Source organism: Pongo pygmaeus, chromosome 19, assembly GCF_028885625.2.
Source record: "Pongo pygmaeus isolate AG05252 chromosome 19, NHGRI_mPonPyg2-v2.0_pri, whole genome shotgun sequence".
NCBI lineage: Eukaryota > Metazoa > Chordata > Mammalia > Primates > Hominidae > Pongo > Pongo pygmaeus.
The window spans coordinates 45,790,379-45,801,741 of record NC_072392.2 but is presented as its reverse complement, the minus strand read 5'-3'; the positions used below and the strand labels follow the sequence as shown (position 1 = coordinate 45,801,741).

General features: G+C 42.3%; 1 protein-coding gene across 9 annotated transcripts in view; it reads left to right on the top strand.

Annotated features, from left to right (window-relative positions):
* The window catches only part of SSH2 (slingshot protein phosphatase 2), a 301,846-nt gene that overhangs the window by 165,577 nt on the left and 124,906 nt on the right, over window positions 1–11,363 (top strand). The window contains exon 1 of one of the 9 annotated variants that reach the window (XM_054458188.2): window positions 18–356. The exons of 5 other annotated variants lie outside the window; for them this stretch is intronic. In XM_054458188.2, the coding sequence (XP_054314163.1) occupies window positions 229–356 (128 nt within the window). In that variant the 5' untranslated portion in view covers window positions 18–228. Of the gene's footprint in view, window positions 1–17; window positions 357–11,363 lie in introns of those variants that run through there. 3 more of the 9 variants (XM_063656116.1, XM_063656113.1, XM_054458184.2) reach the window with 3 other exon arrangements.

Here is an 11,363-nt window from a genome sequence, read left to right as displayed (position 1 = left end):
ACCCTCTCCGCTCTCAGGGCCCGCCCGTCCCGCCCCGGACGCGGGTGGGGGCGGACTGCTGGCGGCGCCCGTCAGTCCGGACTCTACTGCTGAGCCCCGGGGCTTCGGCGGCTGCCTCCGCGCGACCCGGCGGGCCCGCCTGCGCCGCCGGGTGCACACACCGCCCGCGCCTCGTGCCGGAGCAGAGCAGAGGCCAGGATGCGGAGTTGTGCACTTTGAGCCGGCCCCATGACCCTGAGCACGTTGGCCCGCAAGAGGAAGGCGCCCCTCGCTTGCACCTGCAGCCTCGGTGGCCCCGACATGATTCCTTACTTCTCCGCCAACGCGGTCATCTCGCAGAACGCCATCAACCAGCTGTGAGTCCGCCGCGCGCCCTCCGCCTCCGCGAACGCTCAGAAAGTTTGCTCTTTCAGCAGCCGCTTTCCCCAGCATCCTGGGGAGCAAACAAGCGAGGGCGAGCGAGCATCCTGCGTGCCTGGAGGTCTCCGGGCGTCTGGAGAGAAGGATGCTGGGGTAGAACGGTGGGGGGATTCATGGAGGCGGAAAGTGTCCCGGGGTGGGGGTGGACGGAAGAATCCTTTGGGAGAATTTCCGTTTAACTTTGAGGGACTTTGAAAGTGCGGGTTGTCCCTCAGAAGTTGTGGTGACCGAGTGACAGCTGAGCTGTTTGGCACTTGGAAGACTGGAGTGAAGGGTGGTCGACAGAATCGGAAGCGGGAGTCCCTGTGGGTCCTGCTGGTGAGCAGCTTTCCGTGATTATGGGTTTTGTTTGTTTTAAATAAGTTTCTGTTGCTAGCCATTTACAAAAAGAAAGGCCATTCTTCGCTCCTGCTGGTTGTAGTCTGGAGTGATTCCAGAAGGCTAGATTTCGGTAGTTTCTATTTTATCTCCTCCTGTACTACTGGTACGTGCTCACAGCCCAAGCCTGCACGCACACCTTCATTCACCAAAACGCAAGTGCATCTTTAAATCGTCGCTGTTTTTGAAGTCTCTAGAGAGTTGTCATTCCAGTGTGGTTTAGCTGTTTCTGAGAAGTGTGTGTGCTGAAGCTTGTGGTTAATCTCACTTCACAGTTATCAAGTAGAGGAACTTTTCCTATTCAGGTTCCATCCTTAACTCAATGCAGTGGTTTAAGGTTACTTAGATAGCAGCAGTTTGGTCTGTGTTAGTGTATTGACACTCATTCCAAGTGGCTCTAGGGGAGTCACCTGCTGAGATTTTCCTAGACTCTTTGCACTTAAGCAAAGCTACTGTCTCCCTCCCAGGTCAACTTTTTAATGTCCAACAACAGAAACTTTATCCCTTATTAAAGGTCTAGAGAATAGCATGTAAGGTGATTTCTAGATAATCTTACAACTAATTTATTATTTTCATAGATGGTTTGCCCTCCTATCCTACCAAATCGAATTAAACTCGTTTGAGTTTCTTTTTTTCTCCCCTGTGTGTTGATTCATGGTGGAGCTTCTAAAAAAATAGAAAAAAAATCACAAAAGTTGTTTTACTGCCCTGTACTGTAAAAGCTCCACAACTAAATAAACTGACTGACTTGCATTTTCCGTCTAAAAACGGGAACGGTCATGGAGTGACCTGATAACTGATAACCAGTATGAAAATAATAGTGTTAACAGTACTTTAAAAATGGCAGTGGAAGCAACCCAAGTGTCCATGGATGGATGAATGGATTAACAAAATGTGGTATGTACATAAAGTAGAATATTATTTAGCCTTAAGGAAGGAGTCTGACATATGCTACAGTATGAATGACCTTGAAGATATTATTCTAAATGAAATAAGCCAGTCACAAAAGTATAAATACTGTGTGATTTCATTTATATGAGGTACCTATCTATAGAAGTCAAATTCAGAAACAAGTAAAGTAGAATGGTAGTTGCTAGGGGTTGAGGGAGAAGGGGTGGGAGATTTGTATTTGAAGAGTACAAAGTTTCATTTGAGGAAGATGAAAAAATTCTGGGGATGGATGGTGGTAGTTGCACAACAGTGTGGAAGTATTTAATACCCTAGAACTGTACACTTAAAATGGTTAAAATGGTAAATTTTATGCTATGTATATTCATGGCCAGTAAAAGTAATAGCAAAAACTGCAGTTACTTTTGCACCAACCTAATAAGCACAATAAAAAGAATTTAAAAGGGCCTGGTGTGGTTGCTCATACCTGTAGTCCCAGCACTTTGGGAGGCTGAGGTGGGAGGATCGCTTGAGCCCAGGAATTGGAGACCAACCTGAGCAACATAGTGAGACTCCGTCTTAAGAAAAATAGAAAAAATTAGCCAGGTGTGGTGGCGCATGCCTATAGTCTCAGCTACTCAGGAGGCTGAGGTGGAAAGATAGCTTGAGCTCGGAGGTTGAGGCTACACTAAGCTGTGATCATGCCACCACACTCCAGCCTGGGTGACAGAGCAAGACCCTGTCTCAAAAAAATAAAAAAGAATTAAAAAGGCCAGGCACAGTGGCTTATACCTGTAATCCCAGCACTTTGGGAGGCAGGAGGATCACTTGAGGCCAGGAGTTCAAGACCATCCTGGGTAACATACTGAGACTCTGTCTCTATGAAAAATTTTTTAAATTAGCAGAGTATGGTGGTACACACCTGTAGTCCCAGCTACTCAGGAGGCTGAGGTGGGAGGATTACTTTAGCCCAGGAGTTCAAGGCTGCAGTGAGCCATGAGTGTGCCATTGCATGCCAGCCTGGGTGGCAGACCAAGACCCTGCCTCTTTAAATAATAATAATAAAATAATTTTTTAAAAGGCAGGGATTTTAAGCTTTTTGGGGGGAAAGGAGTTGTGAATCATGTTTTCTGGTCAATCAAGTCCAAATTTTTTTCCTCCTAATTAGTGTCTTTGGGTAAATAATTTGACATCAGTTTCTTCCACTGTCAAATGGGGATACAGTGGTTTTTATCCCATAAGATCATAAGAAATCATATATTTGGTAACACTTTGTGAACTGTAAATCTCTTCACAAAAAGTTAATTGAAATTAATAACTAATAGCTGCCGTTTATTGACCATTTTCACTGTGCTGAGTTTAATGTACATCTGTCTCATTTAATCATCGTAGCAACCTTATGAACTAATTTGTTCTGTTTACAGATAATGAAACTGAGGCTTAGAGAAGGTAAGTAGTTTCTCAAGGCCATATAGGTAGTAAGTGACAAAATTGTCCTTAGAATCCAGATCTATTTCCTAGGCCACTGCCCTTAACTGCTATAAAAATGATATTTTGTCTTAGTAGTTGCAAAGTCACTTTTGAGACTTGGCAGTCTGAGGAATTATCTTTGACTGCTGAAATCTTCAACTTCCTGAAAAATATATTTGCTATACTGAGTTTTGCTACTAAGACAAACTTTTAAAGAATTTTTGGAATATTTGTCTTTTATTTTTGTCTCTATTTTCCCACTTCTTTTTTCTTTGTTTCTTGTTTTGTTTTGTTTTGTTTTGAGACAGGCCCTTGCTCTGTCACTCAGGCTGGAGTGAAGTGGCTTGAACACATCTCATTTGCAGTCTCGATCTCCTGGGCTCAAGTAGTCCTCTTGCTTCAACTTCCTGTGTAGCTGAGACCACAGGCACATGCCACCACACCTGGCTAATTTTTTTTGTTTTTTGAGACCGAGTCTCACTCTTTCACCCAGGCTGGAGTGAAGTGGCATGATCTCGGCTCACTGCAACCTCTGGCGCCCCCAACCCCGGCCCCCCGCCTCACCCCCCACCCCCCCACCCCCCACTGGGTTCAAGCAATTCTCTTTCTCTCTCTCTCTTTTTTTTTTTTTTTTTTTTTTTTAGAGTCAGCATTTCACTTTGTTGCCCAGGCTGATCTCATACTCCCAGGCTCAAGTGATCCTCCTGCCTTGGCCTCCCAAAGTGCTGGGATTGCAGGAGTGAGCTACCGTGCCCAGCCACTTCTTTTTTCTTTAAAGAGACTTGCTATAATATTCACTTCTTCTAAACTGTATTTATTAGTATTACTTTAGAGGTCATGTTTATTTATCATTTATAGTGTTGCACAGCTTATCATCATTAAAAAAATTATTAGGAATCATTCTGAGTAAACTACTAAACTTTATGAACTTAAATCTACCCACTGTTAGCACCTAATAAAGAAGTTCTTAATTTGAGGTCCATGGTCACCTAGAGGTCTATGGATTGGCTTCAAAAAGTCAAACTCCTTGAGATTATATGAAAATGTTGAGTGAATAAATATATTTTAAAATGAGATTCTCAAAGTGATCTGTGATCTCAAAAAATATTAAGAAGCTCTTTCCTAAAGGGAAGTGTTATTTCTAAGACCTGATTCTGTAAACCTCAACTGCTGTGAGTATTTCCCTGTGGTACAGATATGTACATAGCAATAACTAGTGGGAGCAGATAAACAATTCAGATTTAGGGTCCTAAGTGAAGACTGACTCAAAAGATTTTGTATTTGGGGGAGGGGATACCTTGATACATGAGTACACTTAGCCCAGTGGTTCTCTCGTCACTGCTGAGAACCCTCTCAAAAGAGCTTTTTGTCTTTTCCCATTTGCTGCTCTCAGGTTTGCTGTGGGTTTAGAAACCAAGAAACAAGCCACGCAGGGTGGCTCACGCCTGTAATCCCAGCACTTTGAGAGGCTGAGGCGGGTGGATCACGAGGTCAGGAGTTCGAGACCAGCCTGGCCAGCATGTTGAAACCCCATCTCTACTAAAAATACAAAAAAATTAGCCAGGCATGGTGTCACGCACCTGTAGTCCCAGCTACTCCGTAGGCTGAGGTAGGAGAATTGCTTGAACCCGGGAGGCAGAGGTTGCAGTGAGCGAAGATCTCACCACTGCACTCCAGCCTGGGCGGCAGGGTGAGAGTGTATCTCAAAAAAAAAAAAAACACACCAAAAAACAAATCTTGTGAGAATTGTGTTAAAGAGTAAGTTGGAGCCAAGGGCAGTGGCTCACCTTGTAATCCCAGCACTTTGGGAGGACAGGAGTTTGAGACCAGCCCAGGCAATGTAGCAGGACCCTGTCTCTAATAAATAGATAGATAAGAGAGAGGATAGATGGATGGGTGGGTGGGTGGGTGGATGGATAGATAGACAGATAGGCAGGCAGGCAGGCAGGTGTAGTGGTTCATGCCTGTAGTCCTAACTACTCAAGAGACTGAGGCAGGAGGATTGCTTGAGCCTAGGAATCCGAGGTTACAGTGAGCTATGATCGTGCCATTGCACTCCAGCTTGGGCAATAGAGGGAGACTATCTCTCTTTTTTTTTTTTTTTTTGAGACAGAGTCTCGCTCTTGTTTCCCAAGCTGGCGTGATCTTGGCTCACTGCAACCTCCGCCCCCTGGGTTCAAGCGATTCTTCTGCCTCAGCCTCCCGAGTAGCTGGGATTACAGGCAGGCACCACCATGCCTGGCTAATTTTTTTTCTTTTTTTTTTTCTTTTTTTTAGTAGAGATGGGGTTTCTCCATGTTGGTCAGGCTGGTCTCCAACTCCTGACCTCAGGTAATCCGCCTGCCTCAGCCTCCCAAAGTGCTGGGATTACAGGCGTGAGCCACCGCGCCCAGCCTCTATCTCTTTGAAAATAAAATTTAGCTGGCACGGTGGCTCACGCCTGTAATCCCAGCACTTTGGGAGGCCGAGGTGGGTGGATCACCTGAGGTCAGGAGTTGGAGACCAGCCTGGCTAACACGGTGAAACCCCGTCTCTACTAAAAATATAAAAAATTAGCCGAGTGCGGTGGCAGGTGCCTGTAGTCCCAGCCACTCGGGAGGCTGAGGCAGGAGAATGGCATGAACCCAGGAGGCGGAGCTTGCAGTGAGCCGAGATCGCACCACTGTACTCCAGCCTGTGCGAAAGAGCAAGACTCCATCTCAGAAAGAAAAGAAAAGAAAATTTAAAAAAGTGAATAGACCAAAGTGAGATCCTATGGACTCTCCTAGGAAGGAAACTTTATGACTTTTGGAGTGTGGCTTTTAGGCATCTATTTTGGGTAATTTCATAGGCTCTTATTACTTTCAACTGTGTTATATATAATAGGTGAAATTATGAAGTAGCTGGGGTATTACTGTATTTTATTGGTAATTATGTCATCATTATTAGATTAAGGTCTACCTTGCCGCTGTATAAAACTCACCAAATATGGTATTATTTTTTACCTGTCAATGAAGAGCATTAATAAATGATCAAAATCATTCCAGAAATAAACTATAGCTACTATTATACTGTTAAGTGTTAATTCTACTAGAAAAAAATATATATGAGCAACTCAGAGAATCATTTGGTCAAACTTCAAGAGTCTTGGATTAGACTGATGAGAATAATCATAAAAAGTTCATACCCTTTAAGGGTCTGTACATGCATTTTAGTAAAACAAAAAGCTGAACTTCTGAAAAATATGGAAGCCTGTATTATTTTTTAGAGAGCTATTATCCAGTCCCTGGGAAGTAGTCACTAAGCAAGGAGCCAAGGTGTTAGTGTTATCATTATATACTAAACAAGTGGCCATTTTTGTTCCTAAAAAGCTCAGGGAAGAATAAAATTGTTAGGTAAAATGCTGGCAAAGACTACCATTTAAAATATTCTCGGCTGCGTGCAGTGGCTCACGCCTGTAATCTCAGTTCTTTGGGAGGCCGAAGCAGGTGGATCCCTTAAGCCCAGGAGTTTAAGACCAGCCTGAGCAACACAGGGAGACCCCGTCTTTACAAAAAATTAGCTGGCATGGTGGTGCGTGCCTGTAGTCCCAGCTACTTGGGAGGCTGAGGTGGGAGGATGGTGTGAGCCAGAGAGGCAGAGGTTGCAGTGAGCCGAGATGGTGCCACTTCACTCCAGCCTGGGCAACAGAGCAAAACCCTGTCTCAAAAATAAATAAAAATAAAATAAAATATTCTCATTATGAAAACCTCTGATCAAAAAAGTCTTGTCTTGAAACTAAGGCACTGAAACATTGCTTGATTTGCTAATGAGGTTATCTTAAGCTTTTTATACTTGACCTAAAATATTTTTATTTATTTACTTGGTTCATATATGAACTTGACTTCCTAGAAGCACATCAGTGCTTTCTAAGGCTCAGCGTCAGCAGTAGAGGAGCATATTGGATGTTCATCCAAAATGTACCTTTTCATGAAATCAAAAGGTAAAAAGTCTTATTTTTTGTGTTAGTAATAGTACTAATGCTCTTTCGGTTCCACTTTGTAGTTGTACAAGAGGTTTCACATGAACTCATCTCCAAACTTAAGCTTGCATCAGAATCACCTGGAGGGCTTGTTAAAACAGAAATTGCTACCCACAGTCCCCAGAGTTTCTGATTCTGTAAGTCTAGGATGTGGCTGGAGAATTTGCATTTCTAACAAGTTCCTAGATGATGGTGATGATGATGGCCTAAGGACCCTACCTTAATTAAAGTATTCCTCTGAGGCAGATTGGGCACGTCATCATCCACATTTTATAGCATAACAAACTAGAGAATCAAAATGCTGAAGTGATTTGCACAAGGCTACATGGCTTGATGGTAGAACTGAAACTAGAACAAGCATTTCTTGTCTCTGAATCCAGAGCTCCTATAGTGCTGCACTCACAATCCTGATACACACATCTTTGTATACATATGTAAACATTTCTTTAGATAAATTTCTAGCAATGGAATTGCTGGACCTAATGTTGTATATATGTTAAAAATTTGATACATATAGCCAAATTGCTTTCTAAAAAGACTACCAATTTGTTCTTGTTTTTTTTTCAGACGGAGTCTCTCTCTGTCGCCCAGGCTGGAGTATAGTGGCACGATCTCAACTCACTGCAACCTCTGCCTCCCAGGTTCAAGCAATTCTTCTGCCTCAGCCTCCTGAGTAGCTGGGATTACAGGCACCTGCCACCACGCCCAGCTAATTTTTGTATTTTTAGTACAGACGGGGTTTCACCATGTTTGGTCAGGCTGGTCTCGAACCCCTGACCTCGTGATCTGCCTGCCTCGGCCTCCCAAAGTGCTGGGAGTACAGACGTGAGCCACCGCACCCGGCCACCAATTTGCTCTTAACCAGCAGTGTGTAAGCATATCTTTCCCTATATCTTCACCAACCCCAATAATATTAATAACAGTAGCAGATATGCTGGGTGCAGTGGCTCACGCCTGTAATCCCAGCACTTTGGGAGGCTGAGGTGGGGGGATCACCTGAGGTCAGGAGTTCGAGACCAGCCTGGACAACATGGTGAAACCCCATCTCTACAAAAATACAAAAATTAGCCGGGCATGATGGTGGGTGCCTGTAATCTCACCTACTCGGGAAGCTGAGGAGGGAGAATCGCTTGAACCCAGGAGGCGGAGGTTGCAGTGAGCCAAGATCATGCTGTTGCACTCCAGCCCGGGCGACTGAGCAAGACTCCGTCTCAAAAAATTTAAAAAAGGCAGATAATTTTACTATCTAAGATAAGTTTACTATCTAAGGGACACTGTTTTGAGCAGTGGATATATTATTTCATTCTCTCTTCTTAACAACTTTATGAATTAGATATTATCCTCAATTACAGAAGAGAGGCACAGAGAGGTTAACTTGTCTGAGATTATCCAGCCAGGATGCATACACAGACAGTCTGACTCCAGAGTCCCTGCTCTTAAATACCTCTCTATTTACAATTCCCCTTATTACTATGGAGGTTTAGCATCTTTCTATGTGTTACTGATCTTTTTGGTTTTTTTTCCTGTGATTTGAGTGTGCTTCTGACCATTTTTCTATTGATATTTGGCTTTTTTCTTTTTTATCTTCTCTATATATTCTGAGTATGTGGCGAAAATACTTTCTCCTAGCCTATTGCTTGCCTTTTAACTTTGCATCCCATATAAAAGTTTTACATTTTTATATAGTCAAATCTGTTGTATTTTATCTTATGATTTCAAGATTTTGCATCTTGCTTTTTAAAATCCTCTTGCCATTCATCCTCAGGATTCTCAAAGTATTATTTTATATTTTTTCTAGCATGTTTACATTTTAAAATATTTAACTCTTTAAAACATCTGGAATTTATTTTTATTTATAGTGTGAGGGAAGAATCTAGCTTAACCTTTTTTTCCAATTGGATAGTTATTCTAATACCATTATTTAATACATTCTTCACTAATTTGAAATGCTACATATATATTAAATTCTTACAGATGCTTGGAGTATACTTCTGTACTCTTAAGTTCTGTTCGTGTTTTTCTGTTCATACGCCAGTACTCATTTTACTTATTACAGATTTAGTGGACAAATGTATGCCAGTGCTTTACCTTCTTGTTGGTATTTTTCAGTGTCCTAACTATTTTTATTTTATTTTCCAGATAAATCTTAGAATCAGCTTATCAATTTTCACTTTTAAAAATTGTATTAGGATTTTGATTGAAATTTTACTGAATTAATTTTGGAGAAAATTAATAATTTTACAAAATGAGCCTGCCCAATGGAGAATGTGATGTGTGGATCTATTATTTACTGTTTTTTAAATGTTCTTCATTTAAATTGTACAGTTTTCCTTATATGGTAATCACACATTTCTTATTAGGTATATTCATGGGCATTATATAAGGTTTTTGTTGCTCTTGTGAATAAGCTCCACTTTCCCATGACGTTTTCTAATTAGTTACAGCAGGTGGGTCATAAAACTATCACTTTTGATATTTGCTTTTATATCAGACCACCTTGCTAAAACTCTTCTTACTTGGTTCTAATATCTAGTATATGTTTTTACTTGATTTTCTTGACGTTTCTTCATGGATGATTATATTATCTGTAAATGAGTTTTATCTCTCTGAGTGCAGTTATGCACCACATAACAACATTTTGGTCAATGACAGACCACATATACAGCAGTGGTCCCATAAGATTATAATGGAGATGAAAAATCACCTAGTGACTGTAGCTGTCATAATTTCATAGCATAATGTATTACTCACATGTTTGTGGTGATGCTGGTGCAAACAAACCTGCATTGTTGTATAAAAATATAGCGCATACAGTTATGTACAGTACATAATACTTGAAAATAAGCGACTATGTTGCTGGTTTATGTATTTACTGTATTGAACATTTTATCAGTATTGTAGAGTGAACTCTCTTTCTTTTTTTTTTTGAGACAGAGTTACGCTCTTGTTGCCCAGGCTGCATTGCAATGGCACGATCTCAGCTCACTGCAACCTCCACCTCCTGGGTTCAAGCGATTCTCTTACCTCAGCCTCCCGAGTAGCTGGGATTACAGGCATGCACCACCATGCCTGGCTACTTTTGTAGTTTTAGTAGAGATGGGGTTTCACTATGTTGATCAGGCTGGTCTCGAACTCCTGACCTCAGGTGATCCACCCGCCTTGGCCTCCCAAAGTGCTGGGATTACAGGCGTGAGCCACCGCGGCCAGCCTACCGTGTACTCTCTTTCTACTTTGAAGAAAATAGTTAACTGTAAAGCTGCCTCAGGCAGGTCCTTCAGGAAGTATTCTAAAAGAAGGCATTGTTATCATAGGAGATGACAGCTCCATATATGTTATTGCCCTTGAAGACCTTCCAGTGTGGCAAGATATGGAGATGGAAAACAATGATCTTGATGATCCTGACTCTTTAGACCTAAGCTAGTGTGTGTGTTTGTGTCTTTAACAAAAAAGTTTCAAGAGTAAAAAAAAAATACTTTTTTTTTTTTTTTTTTTTTTGTATTTTTGGTGGAGATGGGGTTTCACCATGTTGACCAGGATGGTCTCGATCTCTTGACCTCGTGATCCGCCCGCCTCAGCCTCCCAAAGTGCTGAGATTACAGGCATGAGCCACCACGCTCGGCCAAAAGAATACATTTTAAAAATAGAAAAGCTTATGGAATAAAGATACAGCCATGCACAGTAGCTTGTGCCTGTAATCCCAGCTACTCTGGAGGCTGAGGCAGGAGGATCACTTGAACTCAGGAGTTTGAGGCTGCAGTGAGCTATGATTGTGCCACTGCAGCCTGGGCAACGGAGGAGACCCTGTCTCTTAGAAGAAGAAGGAGGAGTAGCATATAAAGAAAATATTTTTGTATATTTGTACCATTTTTCTGTTTTTTATTTTTATTTATTTATTTATTTTTAATTTTTTTTTTTTTGAGACGGAGTCTCAGTCGCCCATGCTGGAGTGCAGTGGCGTGATCTCGGCTCACTGCCAGCTCCGCCTCCTGTGTTCAAGTGATTCTCCTGCCTCAGCCTTCCAAGTAGCTGAGATTACAGGTGTGTGCCACCACGCCTGACTAATTTGTATATTTTTTGGTAGAGATGGGGTTTCGCCATGTTGGCCAGGCTGGTCTCGAACTCCTGACCTCAAATGATCCGCCCACCTCAGCCTCCCAAAGTGCTGGGATTACAGGCATGAGCCACCCCTCCCGGCCTGTTTTTCTGT